The 16,664-nt window shown below is 34.9% G+C and overlaps 2 protein-coding genes across 5 annotated transcripts; both read left to right on the top strand.

The window, feature by feature from the left end:
• The first annotated feature begins 1,934 nt into the window (after positions 1-1,934).
• LOC146925996 (uncharacterized) lies at positions 1,935-11,859 on the top strand. 4 transcript variants are annotated; one of them, XR_015034001.1, is made up of 2 exons: positions 1,935-2,676; positions 11,293-11,859. XR_015034001.1 is itself a non-coding variant. In XM_085758425.1 (2 exons), the coding sequence occupies exon 2, from the start codon at positions 4,004-4,006 to the stop codon at positions 5,018-5,020; it is 1,017 nt and encodes a 338-aa protein (XP_085614551.1). In that variant the 5' UTR covers positions 1,935-2,676; positions 3,986-4,003; the 3' UTR covers positions 5,021-5,750. The 4 variants fall into 4 exon arrangements, 1 of the variants encoding a protein (XP_085614551.1); XR_015034000.1 differs by having other exon boundaries at positions 11,278-11,859; XR_015034002.1 differs by lacking the exon at positions 11,293-11,859 and adding an exon at positions 9,932-11,263.
• Positions 11,860-14,652: 2,793 nt separating this feature from the next.
• Positions 14,653-15,535, top strand: LOC146925995 (uncharacterized). Its single transcript, XM_085708064.1, has one exon. The coding sequence runs from the start codon at positions 14,685-14,687 to the stop codon at positions 15,501-15,503; it is 819 nt and encodes a 272-aa protein (XP_085564190.1). The 5' UTR covers positions 14,653-14,684; the 3' UTR covers positions 15,504-15,535.
• The last annotated feature ends 1,129 nt before the right edge of the window (positions 15,536-16,664 follow it).

The raw sequence follows: 16,664 nt of genomic DNA, 5'->3' as shown, positions 1-16,664 counted from the left end.
TATTTGAACTAGGAACGATCTATGAACTCAAATTTTGACGATCAAATTCTCCAGTGTATGTCAATCGGAGAAACTGTCCCTTCAGAAATCTAGTCAACATGGAAGGACACTTCTCTGACGACTAAAACAGAGCCAACTGACTAACGATATCAAATATAATCAATTCGACCATTGATATGACTTAATTAAACTTGGAATGAACTAGGAACTCAAACTTTGATGATCATAATCTTCAATATATGTCCGACACACGGTCCCTTCAAAACTTAGTTAACATGGAAGGACACTTTTCTGACGACTAAAAGGACCCAACCAACTAACGATAACAAATATAATCAATCCGGACGATTAATGAGCCCTATTTGAACCAAGAACGAACAAGGAACTCGAATTTTGTCGACCGTAATCTTTAGTATATGTCAATCTAAAAAAACTATCTCATAAAAAACCTAGTCAACAAGGAATAACACTTCTCCAATGACTAAAACGAACACAACATATTAACGATATCAAATATAATCAATTTGACCATTGAATATGACATAGTTAAACTTTGAACGAACTAGGAACTTGAATTTTGACAATTAGAATTGTCTGTATATGTCTATCTGACAAACCATCCCTTCAGATACCTAGTCAACATGAAAAAACACATATCCTCCAATTAAAAAGGACCCAGCCGACTACCGTTATCAAATAAAACTCAACCAACTGTTAAATGAACCGACTGATGACAGTCCGTTGATAGGGCCAAACCGCAAGTGCACGGCCTATCGAAGTAATAGTAGTAAGTAGAGTTATCGTTCCGCTAGGGAGTTATGAATTCAATTAACTTTTAGAGAATGATTAGAAAAGAAGAAAGATTATAAAAAGGGAGGTTTAGTTGCTGAAGGTAAATAACAATAATAATAAAAGAGCCTTGGGATCATTGGTTCATCATAACAACGAATCCTTCACAAGCAAGCCTTAAACTTATAATTATGGGTTAATCTTAATTTCTAAGGACAAGTTTCTCTTTAGCATATCACAGCTTCTCTCGAAGTCAGTGAGTGTATCCCTCCAACAACCACACCTATTCTCATGGGTGATTGCCTTTGGGACCCTTGAAGATCGAAACTTTATGTGTCCCAAGGTTTGCTAGACTATTCTCATGTTTCGCAAACCTTGTCTAAATTCACTTGTTCGGATATCAAAGCTCCGCGTTCGCTTTATGAATTGATATCTGTGATGATGAATTAACCATTATCAAACCCTCCGCGTTCGCTTCCACAGTTTGATAATAATTAATTCATGTTAAAACGGTGAATTTAGATTAGGAATTAAGGTAACATAGAATTAGGGTTTAAGGCTTGGCTTGATCCGGATTACGTCATTAGACTTATCCAACAATCCCAAGACAAAGAAGTCTACTCACTAACGTTCATTGTAGACATGGGGGAAGAAGAGAGAAAGCAATAAAGTAAAAAAACAATAATATAAAAGTGAACTTTTATTCCAAGAACAAAAGATGAATGTTTATGATGGAGTGCTACTCTATTTATAGCTTTACAATTGACTTAAAATCTAAGCAACTACAAGGGCAAAGCAGTAAAACTACAACAGAGTAACTTGGGCTCGAAGAAAAGCAGCAAAAGAGGCTTCTGGGAGGTGGCACGGCCGTGCCACATGTTGGCACGGGCCGTGCCAAGCTTCTGACTTGGTAGAGACATATTTTTGTCTCGTATCTTGGTATTCTTGCACTGTATTTGCTCCAGTCCTCTTTCTTTTGCTCCAAGACACCTTCCATCATATATTCTTTCCTGAAATAAAATAAAAGACAATTTAAAGTAAAATATTCTAAAAGGAAATAAAATGCAATAAAATAAAATCAAATCTTAAATAAAACTAAACTAAATAAAGCAATAAAATAGACTATCTATGACTCATCATCCGTCATATCACATTTTTAGAGTCTTTTTAATTAAGTTTTTAGTCTATTTTATTAGTTTAGTATTTCATTTAGAGTCTTTTTAAATAGATTGTGGTTTTATTTATTAATTGAGTCAAATAAGAGATTATTATTATTATTATTATTATTATTATTATTATTATTATTATTATTATTATTATTATTATTTTTATTATTATTATTATTATTATTATTATTATTATTTGTCTATTAGTGACATGTTTTGAAGGCCAAGGAATCAAAATAAATTAATGTGCTAGCATAATGAAGAAAAGGAGCACGGCAACAACAAGATAGAAAGAAGCTAGCCAAATGGAATTTTTCTTCTTCATTCAAAGAAAGCAATGGCAACACAAAAGAAAAAAAAAAGGATTGGAGAAAAATATCTTTATGTAACATAGGTGGCAACAAGTGATATGTATTGCAACTTGAAGAAAAAGACCTTAAGAGGTGGCTATAAATAGACATGCTTCACCCATTACAAAACACACGTTGGAAGAGGAAAAACACAATTACATACATATTTATTTTCTTAAGTTAGTTTAAATTTTAAGAGAGAGGTTAGAGATATTTCTTGAGAGAAACACAAAGCAATTGGTTTAGGAGTAGATTCAATCTTAGATTCATTGAGACATCAAGGATCTTTGCATGGAATCTTCATCTTTCCTTCATCCTTTGCATAGTTTACATGTCTATGTGTAACTATCATCTACTCTTGTAGTATTGAGGTAATCAAACAAGCTATTATGTAATCTTTTGATCTTTTAATACATAAGGTTTTAGCTTAATAATTCAATATTGTTGTTATTCTTGTTCATAATATTTTCAATAAGATTCAAGATGATTTGGACACAAACTCTTGAATTTATAACTAGAATAACAATCTATCTTAAATTATATCACTCTTGACAAGTTTGTAAATCTTTGATAATCACTTTTAATCAAGAACTTAATGCTTTCGAACATTTAGTCAGGCTGGACACGGTCGATTAAGTTATCTGATCGACTTTGTTATCTTTTAAATGATTTGGTCACAACTGTTTAAAAGATAGGTTATAAAAATACATATCGTTTTATGACACGATCGATTATGTTATCTTTTAAATGATTAGGACACGAATGTTTAAACGATAACTTGGAAATAACAATATCACTTTGGACACGAAGGAGGTTGTAGAAATGATTGTGATAATATTGGTTATAAAGCTAGAATCTGTTAATTGATCGAGAGATTACAGTTGTTACGCTTGGTTGATGTCTCTGACCTCAAGCGGAATTACTCTATCTCTTCTCATATTTATTTTATTATTCTGTTATTTGATTTAGAGATGGTAAGTTATTACACTTGGTTGATGTCTCTGACCTCAAGTGAAATTACTCTATCTCTTATCATATTTATTTTATTAATTTTTAATTGATTTAGAGATGGTAAGTTATTACACTTGGTTGATGTCTCTGACCTCAAGTGGAATTACTCTATCTCTTATCATATTTATTTTATTGTCAACTAGAATTAATTAAACAAACAAATTATACCCGGACTCTTAATATGAATTATTGTGAAAATACTCATGATTAAACGAAACTCCTTGTGGAAATGATCCTATATTATACTCACGTATAAAATAGTTATATGAGATGACATGTACAAACAAGATAATAAACCCACGTAAAAGTCTTTCATCAAAATGGCGCCGTTGCCGGGGAGTAACGGAATTTATCATAAGTAATGAAACAATTTTGTCATGTTAAGCAATTTTGCACAAAATTCTTTCTTGTATATAACTTATACTTTTTCTAAACACCTGATTTCAGGATGTTATTGTTATGTGTAATATAAAATAAGTTTATTATTAATTACATCAAAAGTATCTTCATTTAAAGAGAGAAGCATTATATTTACCAACATCTAATGCTTGGTAAATATGGATTCCACTTCTTCCATTAATTTAAGAACCTTTTGATGTAAACTAACAAGTTACTAACTTAAATCAGATTTTCATATTCTTTTTCCTTTTTGCTAACCACCTGGTATAGTCTCTATGAACTTTGTGTATGCGAGGTACTGTTGCTAAAGAAGACCTTCAGTTTGATCCAGAGATAGAGAGAACTGCTAAGTTACTTAGAGCACAAGCAAAGGAAGCTAAGAGGTTAGCCGGGCTGGCTCAGCCTGAATCTTTACTTTTTATTCCTTCTCCTACCGGTTCGGTTCATACTATATCACTTAGTGGTTCTTCACACTCTTCTGCACCATCATCTCCGAGGAGTGAACCAGTTGTAGACATGGCTAATGAAGGAGAAAATAATGATGCTCTACCGATGTGGGTTAATCCGAGGAGGTTAGCTAATCTTGGAAATCGAAAAGTCAAATCAATTGAGCTGAAGTCTGGGTTGATAAATCTGATAACTCATAACCAGTTTACCGGTATGGATCATGAGGATCCATATAAACATTTAACTAACTTCTATGTTATCGCCGGTACACTAGGAATGAAGGAAGATGAGGAAGAAGGTATGTTCGTGCAATTGTTTCCTCATTCTTTGATCGGGAAGGCTAAAGAGTGGTATATTGATCAACCAACTTCTTTGATGGAAAACTGGACTGAGCTAGAGAAAGCGTTTCAAGAAGGATTCTTTCCTGAGGATAGACATCTTGAAGCTAAAACATCAATTACAACTTTCGCTCAAGGCCAAAGTGAGTCTCTATGTGAAGCTTGGGAGCGCTATAAATCATTGCTAAGGAATTGTCCAAAGCATGGTTTTGATAGCCAAATGCAACTATATCTTTTTCGTCAAGGGCTGCAAGATATGTCCAAGACAATGTTAGATGCTAGTGCTGGTGGTTCTATTGCTTTGAAAAATCCAGCTGATGCTGTCAAAATCATCAACCAAATGGCTCTCAACACAAGAAAATCTTCTCACAACCGGAATCCTCCACAAAGGAAAGCCGGTATCCTTGAACTAGAAGCAAATGATGCAGTTTTGGCTCAAAATAAGCTTCTCACTCAACAAATAGAAGTTATGCAAAAGGAGATGAGAGCTATGCCAAAACAAATTCTTGAATCTCTCTAGCAAGAAGGAGGAACACATCAGGTTAACACTTGTGAGTTATGTACTGGTGATCATCCCACCGATTTTTGTCCAACACCTGGTTCTTACGGAGAAGAAGAGGTCAACTATGTGGGAAATCAACAACAAAGACCTAACCAACCACAAGGTCAACAAGCCGGGAACTCAAATCAAGGCCAAAATCCAAGCAATTTTCAACCAAGATATCCAAGTAACAATTTCCAAAGACAAAACCAATACAATCAATCATGGAGAACACCATACAATTACCAGAATCCACAATATAATCAATACCAACAACCATATAATCAATACCAACAACCATTCAATAACCAATACCAAAATCCACAACAAAATAACCCACAACAACCAAGTTCTCAAAGTACTGAAGAAACCTTGAAGCAATTCATGCAATTGTCAATAGCCAACCAAAAGAATACCGACGCGTCGATCAAAGGCCTTGAAACACAAGTCTGACAATTGGCTCAACAAATGGCACAAGGTAATCAACAAGGAGGACCATTCACTGCCAACACTCAACCAAATCCCAAAACATAGCAATCAAAAGCTATAACAATGAGGAGTGGCAGGGTGATAAGTGAAGGGTTAGGTGATGTTATTGAAGGGAAAAAGAAGGTTGTTGAAGAAGTTATAGAGGAGGAAGATATAGTAGAGATAGAAAATGAAGTGTATATAAAGAATAAAGAAGAATTAGTTGAAAAAGAAAAAAATAAAAAAAGATAACTAGTGGAACAAGAGGAGATGGAGAGGAAGAAGAAAGATGTGGGGAAAGATAAAGGCAAGAAACAAGAAGTTGAGAAGCAAGTGGTGGCTCAACGCTTACCATACCCACATGCTCCATCGAAAAAAGACAAAGAGCGGCAATATGCAAGGTTTCTTGAACTTTTCAAGAAGTTACAAATTGATATACCATTCTCAGAAGCCTTGGAGCAAATGCCGGTCTATGCAAAATTCATGAAAGATATCCTTTCAAAGAAGAGAAAAGTCAATGCAGAAGAAACTATCCAAATCAATGCCAATTGTAGTGCTATCATTCAAAGAAGGTTGCCAAAGAAAGAACAAGATCCGGGAAGAGTTACTCTACCGGTAGCTATTGGCACAAACCATGTAGGTAAAGCACTACTTGATCTTGGATCAAGCATAAATCTCATGCCTTTGTCCGTTGCCAAAAGAGTTGGTGACCTTTGTATAAAACGGACTAGGATGATGTTGCAATTGGCCGACAAATCCTTTGCAAAACCACTAGGTATGGCTGAAGATGTTCTTGTAAAAGTGGACAAATTTGTTTTTCCGGCTGACTTTGTGGTAATGGATGTCGAAGAAGATGAGGATGTGCCTCTTTTGATGGGAAGGAATTTCATGCAGACAGCTCGGATGATGATTGATCTTGATGATAATATCATGAAGGTTAAAGTAAATGATGAAGAGGTTACTTTCAACATCCGGGAAGCTTTGAAGCACTCCAAAGACAAGGGTGAATGTTTCAAAATAGATGCAACCGAAGAAGTCATCTTGACAACTCGGAAGCAAATTCACAAAAGAACACCTCTTGAGAGTGTTTTGATGGACGCACTCAATACTATAAATGAAGATGAAACTAGAGAAATTGAAGAGTGTTTAAAGGAGTTAGATTTCTTGAAAAAGATTCCTGCACATGAAGCCATACTTGAAGAGTTGAAAGAGGAATCTAAAGAAGAAACAAAAACTGATGACCCCAAGGTTGAATTAAAAGTTTTACCATCAAATTTGAAATATGCTTTTCTAGAGAATGATGGTACCAAACCGGTGGTTATTAGTAGCTCCTTGTCCATTGATGAAGAAACAAAGTTGGTAGAAATCCTCAAAGCCAACAAAGAAGCAATAGGATGGAATTTATCTGACTTGAAAGGAATAAGTCCATCTTATTGTATGCACAAGATTATGATGGAAGAAAACTACAAACCGGTAGCACAACCGCAACGCCGCTTGAATCCAAACATGAAAGAAGTGGTGCGAAAGGAAGTTGTGAAGTTACTTGAAGCCGGCATGATATATCCAATTTCGGATAGTGCTTGGGTAAGCCCGATTCATGTAGTCCCCAAGAAAGGAGGAATGACGGTGATCACCAATGATAAGAATGAATTAATCCCAACAAGAACCGTCACCGGATGGAGGATGTGTATTGATTATAGAAAACTTAATCAAGCAACAAGGAAGGATCACTTTCCTTTGCCCTTCATGGATCAAATGCTTGAGAAACTCTCCGGTCAATCCTTTTACTGCTTTCTTGACGGTTACTCCGGTTACAATCAAATTGCCATGAACCCTGATGATCACGAGAAGACGGCTTTTACTTGTCCTTTTGGTATTTTTGCTTATCGAAGAATGCCATTTGGTTTGTGTAATGCACCTGCAACTTTTCAACGGTGTGTTCAATCTATCTTCTCCGATTTAATTGGTAAATGTATGGAGGTGTTCATGGATGATTTCTCTGTTTTTGGATCATCATTTGATATGTGTCTGAAGAGCTTGGACACCATACTGAAGCGGTGTATTGAAACTAGTTTGGTACTCAATTGGGAGAAGTGTCATTTCATGGTTACCGAGGGTATTGTCCTTGGTCATAAGATTTCTTTTAGGGGTATTGAGGTAGACCAAGCAAAGGTCGATGTAATTGGAAAGCTTCCACCACTGGTAAATGTCAAAGGTGTTCGGAGTTTCCTTGGCCATGCCGGTTTTTACCGAAGATTCATCAAAGACTTCTCAAAGATAGCAAAGCCTATGAGCAACTTGCTCAACAAAGATAAGTCTTTTATTTTTGATAATGAATGTCTTTGTGCATTTGAAACTTTGAAAGAAAGATTGACCACTGCACCAATAATCATAGCTCCTAATTGGGATTTAAATTTTTAATTAATGTGTGATGCTAGTGATTATGCTGTTGGTGCAGTATTAGGTCAACGTAAGAACAAAATTTTTCATGCTATTCACTATGCAAGTAAGGTTTTAAATGAGGCAAAAATTAATTATGCCACCACTGAGAAAGAATTACTTGCAATAGTTTATGCAATGGAGAAGTTTCGTTCTTACTTTATAGGTTCCAAGATTGTTGTCTATACTGATCATGCAGCTATCAAGTATCTCCTCACAAAGTCCGATTCAAAGCCACGGCTCATCCGATGGATGTTGTTGCTGCAAGAGTTTGACTTGGAGATCAAAGATAAGAAAGGCACTGAGAATCTTGTAGCTGACCACCTTTCAAGGTTGACAAACAATGAGGTGACAAAGAATGAACCTGAAGTTCTTGAAGAATTTCCAGATGAACAGTTGCTTGCAATCAATGCAAGACCTTGGTTTGCCGACATGGTGAACTACAAAGCAACTGGGTTCATTCCTGAAGATTATGAATGGCAACAACGTAAGAAGTTCCTCCATGATGCTAATCATTATGTATGGGATGAGCCATACTTGTTCAAAATTGGAGCAGACAATCTCTTGCGAAGATGTGTAGATGAAGAAGAGGCAAAGAAGATCCTATGGCGATGTCACAACTCACCCTATGGAGGTCACTTCAACGGAGAAAGAACCGCCGCAAAAGTACTTCAATCCGGGTTCTATTGGCCAAAACTTTTTAAAGATGCCAATATACATTGCAAGTATTGTGATGAATGTCAAAGAACCGGATCAATGTCAAAAAGAAATGAGATGCCTCTACAAAACATCCTTGAAGTAGAAGTGTTCGATTGTTGGGGCATAGATTTTGTTGGCCCTTTTCCTTCATCATTCTCTAATGAATACATCTTGGTAGCTGTTGATTACGTATCAAAGTGGGTGGAAGCCGTAGCATCGCCAAAAGCCGATAGCAAAACGGTAGTGAAGTTTCTTAAAAAGAATATTTTCACCCGATTTGGTACACCAAGAGTTCTCATTAGTGATAGAGGTTCACACTTTTGCAACGCACAACTTGCCAAAGTCTTAGATCATTATGGAGTAAAGCACAAGGTGGCATCACCTTATCATCCGCAAACAAATGGACAAGCTGAAGTTTCCAACCGAGAGATCAAAAGAATACTTGAGAAGACGGTCTCTACATCTCGGAAGGATTGGTCGGCTAAACTTGATGACGCTTTGTGGGCATATAGGACTGCTTACAAATCTCCTATAGGCCTCACTCCCTTCCAAATGGTCTATGGTAAATCTTGTCACTTACCGGTCGAGCTTGAACATAAAGCATTTTGGGCACTCAAGTTCCTAAATTTCGATCAAGAGAAGGCCGGTGAAAGACGGAAAGTTCAAATGCATGAGCTTGAAGAGATGAGAAATCAAGCTTATGAATCTTCAAAAATCTACAAGGAGAGGCTCAAGAAATACCATGATAAAAAGATCATCCAAAGGCAATTCATGCCGGGACAATTGGTATTGCTTTTCAATTCAAGACTCAAACATTTTCCGGGCAAATTAAAGTCAAAATGGTCCGAACCTTTCATGGTTAAAGAGGTGAAACCATATGGAGCTGTTGAATTAGAGGATCCAGTTACAAAAGCCAGCTGGACGATAAATGGGCAGAGACTTAAGCCCTACTACGGTGGTGAAATTGATCAGTGTTTTCCGACGATTTCACTAGTCGAACCATGATTTTTAAAAAGATAAATGCGTCGAGCTCATGACGTAAAACAAGCTCTTGCTGAGAGGTACACCCAGTTTTGTAAGTATTTATATGTTTATCGCATGTAGTTGTAGGTGACAAGCAAAAAAAAAAGTGTGTAAAATAACTCGTATTTATTGACAGTTGTGTCAATTGAACTTTTAATTGTTGTGTTATTTAATTGGATAACTCAGTGTACCTCCTGTTATGTACTTGAATCTAAACTTGTTTATTATTGATGAATTTGCTTGTTTATTGACCTTTTCCAGTTTAGTAACAATTGTGTGGTCAAGCGGTATTCCAAAAGTTCATAAGGAGGCAGTGACTTGAAATTCAAAGGCGAAGTGTACGGCATATGTGATAGTCACAACTCCCAGAAATCTAACACTGTAAGGTTCATAGCCAAATTTTATTTTACAATTTACTTATATAGAGTGTTCCGTGCAACTACATTTCTAGAACTTGCATTGTTTCTTTATTGTTGATTGGTCTTTGTCATTTACACACTGAGGCAAAATTGCTTGGTCCTGTGAGCCTTTGAAGCCTACCCTTATTTAATTTGAAATTATAATTTTTGAAAGCCAAATTGAGCCAGTAGGTTTAGATCTTTTTGTTCGGTGACAAACTACATATTTAGCCTAGAAACTTTTAGGATTTAACCCAAAATGTTATATTTGAGTTAGGCTAAATAGGGTGTTGCTGAACAATAAGTTTGGGGTTGCTTTTGGAATTTGCAACCAACTAAGTTTGGGGGTGTGGTACTAGAGAAATAAGAACAAAGCATGAAAAATACACACAAAAATGGTGTATCAAAAAAAAATAGAATGAAAAGAAAAAGGGGACAAACAATGAAAAATTTGAGTAATTTCAAACTCGATTGTCCCGATAGTTACAAATAATCTCTAGTACCTTTACAATTGTTGTTTCAAGGGGTGAATGAAGGATCGAATCCATGCTTCCGTAGGAGTGCCCAACTCAAATTTTGTGTAGCCTACTTATCCAAATATTATCCCATCTTTACCTAAGCCCCGTTATAACCCTTAAAGACCTCAAAGTTTGTAATGACATTGATTTTAATTGACGTTTAAAAACTTTTCAAGCGTATGGTAATATGTAGACATGCACGTCGACTGTGTGAACCCTTATCAAATTATTGTGTGGAGTTGTGAATGGTGGATGCAAACAAGTCAAACTAGCTCATCTTTAGCTAGTCAGGAGTTGAACTTTTGGGTACTATTGCTTGATTAGGTAATTGTTATTTTACTGTCGATTGTCAATTTTGCAAGTAGATTCCTTGAGGACAAGGAATGATTCAAGTTTGGGGTTGTGATGACAGTCCGTCATATCACATTTTTAGAGTCTTTTTAATTAAGTTTTTAGACTATTTTATTAGTTTAGTATTTCATTTAGAGTCTTTTTAAATAGATTGTGGTTTTATTTATTAATTGAGTCAAATAAGAGATTATTATTATTATTATTATTATTATTATTATTATTATTATTATTTTTATTATTATTATTATTATTATTATTATTATTATTATTATTATTATTATTATTATTATTATTATTATTATTATTATTATTATTATTATTATTATTATTTGTCTATTAGTGACATGTTTTGAAGGCCAAGGAATCAAAAGAAATTAATGTGCTAGCATAATGAAGAAAAGGAGCACGGCAACAACAAGATAGAAAGAAGCTAGCCAAATGGAATTTTTCTTCTTCATTCAAAGAAAGCAATGGCAACACAAAAGAAAAAAAAAAGGATTGGAGAAAAATATCTTTATGTAACATAGGTGGCAACAAGTGATATGTATTGCAACTTGAAGAAAAAGACCTTAAGAGGTGGCTATAAATAGACATGCTTCACCCATTACAAAACACACGTTGGAAGAGGAAAAACACAATTACATACATATTTATTTTCTTAAGCTAGTTTACATTTTAAGAGAGAGGTTAGAGATATTTCTTGAGAGAAACACAAAGAAATTGGTTTAGGAGTAGATTCAATCTTAGATTCATTGAGACATCAAGGATCTTTGCATGGAATCTTCATCTTTCCTTCATCCTTTGCATAGTTTACATGTCTATGTGTAACTATCATCTACTCTTGTAGTATTGAGGTAATCAAACAAGCTATTATGTAATCTTTTGATCTTTTAATACATAAGGTTCTAGCTTAATAATTCAATATTGTTGTTATTCTTGTTCATAATATTTTCAATAAGATTCAAGATGATTTGGACACAAACTCTTGAATTTATAACTAGAATAACAATCTATCTTAAATTATATCACTCTTGACAAGTTTGTAAATCTTTGATAATCACTTTTAATCAAGAACTTAATGCTTTCGGACATTTAGTCAGGCTGGACACGGTCGATTAAGTTATCCGATCGACTTTGTTATCTTTTAAATGATTTGGTCACAACTGTTTAAATTATAGGTTATAAAAATACATATCGTTTTATGACACGATCGATTATGTTATCTTTTAAATGATTAGGACACGAATGTTTAAACGATAACTTGGAAATAACAATATCACTTTGGACACGAAGGAGGTTGTAGAAATGATTGTGATAATATTGGTTATAAAGCTAGAATCTGTTAATTGATCGAGAGATTACAGTTGTTACGCTTGGTTGATGTCTCTGACCTCAAGCGGAATTACTCTATCTCTTCTCATATTTATTTTATTATTCTGTTATTTGATTTAGAGATGGTAAGTTATTACACTTGGTTGATGTCTCTGACCTCAAGTGAAATTACTCTATCTCTTATCATATTTATTTTATTAATTGTTAATTGATTTAGAGATGGTAAGTTATTACACTTGGTTGATGTCTCTGACCTCAAGTGGAATTACTCTATCTCTTATCATATTTATTTTATTGTCAACTAGAATTAATTAAACAAACAAATTATACCCGAACTCTTAATATGAATTATTGTGAAAATACTCATGATTAAACGTAACTCCCTGTGGAAATGATCCTATATTATACTCACGTATAAAATAGTTATATGAGATGACATGTACAAACAAGATAATAAACCCACGTAAAAGTCTTTCATCACCGACCATCAACATAAATGGATCACATACCATCAACTCCCTGCAGTATCAACAACAAACATTAACAACAGTTTTGAGCCTTGAACAATCCCCTGTCAAACAGAAAAAATGATTTGTCTTGGAGGTGAACCAGAAACCTCGAAATTTTTTAATCTACAATAATCAGAAAAAAGTAATCGTAAAAATAAAAAAATAAAAGTATCATAATTAGGAAAAAAAAAAAGAAGAAGAGGAGAATATACTTCAAGAAATGATCGTTAATTTATAGATCTAGGAAACAAGAGTACAAATACACCTCGATTTGCAAGTTTACCATAGAAGTTCTCAATTTTTTATTTTTATTATTAGAAAAGTTAAACATACACCTATGATGCTCGGATACTCCATAGATAGAGACGTACCTATCATATACCGATACTTCGTCGATACTCACCGATTATAGTATCACAATTAATTATTTTAATTTAAAAAATATATTTTGTCGGATACTTATAGGATACTCCACATATACACACGAATACTTATAAAATACTTCACAGTTACGTATCCTATAAAAGATGAAGGGTAGAAAAGTGAGACAATGTTGTGAAAAATCACTGGAGATATATATAATTCAATTTAAGTAATGAATCAGTATAATTATTTCTCGATGAACCACTTAAACATTATGCTTTTGTAGATGAAGATAAAAGTAACGAGAGAGAGAGAGAGGGAGAGGGAGAGGGAGGGAGAGAGAGGGAGAGAGGGGTAGAGAGAGAGGGAGAGGGAGAGAGAGAGAGAGGGAGGGAGGGAGAGAGGGAGAGAGAGGGAGAGAGAGAGGGAGGGAGGGAGGGAGGGAGAGGGGGAGAGAGGGAGAGAGAGAGAGATGCAATTAGGTGGTTGTGACGAGGTTTTGAGCAGTCAGAACACATACAAAGAAGCCAATGTGGATAGGGATATGGGTGTTCACGATGTAGAAGGCAGCGTGTGGTGGGTCAGCTGTGTCCCTCGGCAAGAATGAAAGGATAATGCCATGGAAACACTGTGACACCTAGTTATAGGGGATGTTGTGGTGCTTATAATTTGACATATCTAGGTCTGAATGGATCTGCTTTAGAGTGGATTAAGGGCTAAGTTGTGGTGTTTTGTGAAAAAGAAATTGAGTGCAAATTTGAGTAGTTACTGATGATGTTTTAATTATAATATTTTTTTTTTTTTAAGATGGTGGATGGTTGGAGAAGAATACCATGGTAGCTATTGAAACCAAGTATTAGAAAAACACGGGAACAAGCCAAACACACATGATGGTTCTTTACCACAATTTAAAAATGGGTTATTTTATCTTGGACCATAAAAAATCACTTTTGGATTTTCCAGAGAAAAAAGTTCTTGATGCCATCTCTATATTTCTTCTTCTCAACAGTCCCACACCAAATTTGAGGGAATGTTATTGAAACTATTTTTGGAAGATTAATGTATTATAATATTTCATATATAGTGCAAAGATCTAACTGTCGTTTTTCATGATTACTCCAAGTTTGAGGATGAAGATGCTTGCCATTACCACCGTGAATGTGATTGTATTGTATGTGTTGAGGAAAGTGATGAGATGGTTGAAAATAATAAACGACAATAATCGTAAATGGGGTGAATGTGCAAATAACAAAATGTATGTGTTAAAATCCATAAAATGAATCATAAATATAAAATGGTTAGTGGAATACAGGTGGTTGTATTTCATTGGTCCAGAGTCACATGGGTAAATTACCCACTTGTTTTCAAAGGCAGCCTAGGGCTCACCTTAAGAAAGTGGTAACCCTAATTATTCTTTCTTCCATTCCATAAAAAACACACAGTAGAATCTTTGTTATTCTGTTCGTGTTTAAAATTAACAAAAAGACAATTGGTGGCAGAGGCAGCAGCAGCAAAAAACCCTAAGAAACCAAAAAGAACAAAAATGGCAGCAGCAGCAACATCATGTTCATATTTACCGGAGGAGTTATGGGAGCGCATCGTCAAGTTCCTCAACGATGAGGGAGACTACAACCACTACAGCAATATTGATGATAATGGGATGCTAGGTTTTAACCGTCACCACGGTATTTTAAGGTTTCTATCTGTTGTCTCAAAACAGTTTCTATCCATCACCAACCGTTTTCGATCCTCAGTCACAATCTCGGATCAAACAGTCCCTTTCCTTCATCGTCTCTTTGATAGGTTCCCCAACGTTACATCACTCAACATCACTCTCTCTTCCCAAAACAGGGCCCGTGGAGGCGAACTCAGCGAGCTTCTAACTCAAATCTCCACTTTCCCTTTAGACCTCATATCCCTCACTCTCTACCATCCTATCACCCTTCCTACAGAAGGGTTGCAAGCTTTGTCTCAAAAGATGAAAAATTTGACATATCTAACTTGTTATCAAATGAAATATATCCACAAGAATGATCTCTTCTTCATTGCTGATTGTTTCCCTTTACTCGAAGAACTCATTCTTACCGATACCATTTATACCAATGATTTGGTGATGATAGATATTGATTTTCAATTCTTGGCGCTTCCTAAACTCCGCAAGATTGCTTTATCTTGTAATTTTATCGGTCACCACTCAATTATAGATTTCTGCAAGAACTGTCACCATCTTCAAGAGGTCAAATTGATTGATTATCCACGATATACAAGAGCGATTGGTGGTCGTCCACTATATCCTCTTTTAGGTCGTCGTCTATATAACCGGCGGCGGCGAACATCTAGATGTTGTCGTCTAGTACTGTGAGCTTCAAGATGTCATCATGATTATTATGATGATACTCTCCATAGCAATATAGTTTGAATTAGAATTTGATTCTCAATTTGGTTGTTCCTTCAAAGAAGACATTAGTATTGAGTTGGATATTATTTATCCAAGTTTGAGTTATTTCTTTTACTCCTTTCTCGATTTGATTATGAAGTTTCTCATTTCCCTGTTGAAAACACATTACTTCTGTTTGTTCATACTGAATGAATTTTTGCTTCGCTTTAGTCTAGTATTTAAAGCATAATGGTTCATAGTCCTGTAACATTATATCAAGAGGGGTTTAGATTTGTGAGCTATATAGCATTATAAGAGATATAAAGGTTTCATTTGAAAGCTTATAAATAAAAGTTGTATGACTCATCTGTCCACATTCTTTATTGTCCAGCAGGAAAAAATCTTACAAATTTTTTTTAACAAAACATATAAAATTTCACTGATTTATTGGCTTATGACTTTTGAATATTGTTTGTTATAGTTTTTTCATTAATATTCATCAACATTCAAGTTAGTCTTTAAATCATGCTCTTTATATGCAAAACAGAATGTGAGAACAGGTTTAAAACAAACTCGAATGCATTTGGCGAGGATTGGTGTATTTTGGTTAGACGATTCTTAGCATTTTGTTTGAGTTTTGTTGTGGCAAATTTGTCTTCGCCAAACTATAGAAACTTGTTTAAAGAAGAACGGTTTGCCTCTTGGATCTCAGCCAAAAGGAAAATACTTTAACCGCGACGATTGTGATGAGAAAATGGATAGTAGAAATCATTGTGAAAAAAGAGGTACCAGTTGCAGGGAAAGGGGAATAAAAGCTGATCACTTACCTCACACTGCGCTAAAAGAATTAATTCTGTGAAGCAGATTCAAGTAAGGATTTGTGCACAACATTGAATCAGCTTACCAAATGGTAATAAATTGATGGCAGTACTGGCCGGAAAAGTTACTACTTTAGATGACCTAAACCTTACCTGATGTTAATATCAACCTTGTGTCTAGTAGACTTTGGTTTCTTACTCACAATCTGCCTTTATGTGCTTAGAATGTCAAAAATTATTCAAAGTCTTTTACCGGTTTTATGTTTACCATTCAACAAAGCTTTTTAATTTTGGTTGAATCTCCAAATATCTATTCCATTCATCATTT

Source organism: Medicago sativa, chromosome 4, assembly GCF_051527215.1.
Source record: "Medicago sativa cultivar Bolivia chromosome 4, Bolivia_mono, whole genome shotgun sequence".
Taxonomy (NCBI): domain Eukaryota; kingdom Viridiplantae; phylum Streptophyta; class Magnoliopsida; order Fabales; family Fabaceae; genus Medicago; species Medicago sativa.
Note: the sequence above shows the minus strand (reverse complement) of the source record. Positions and strands in the feature narration are given on the sequence as shown.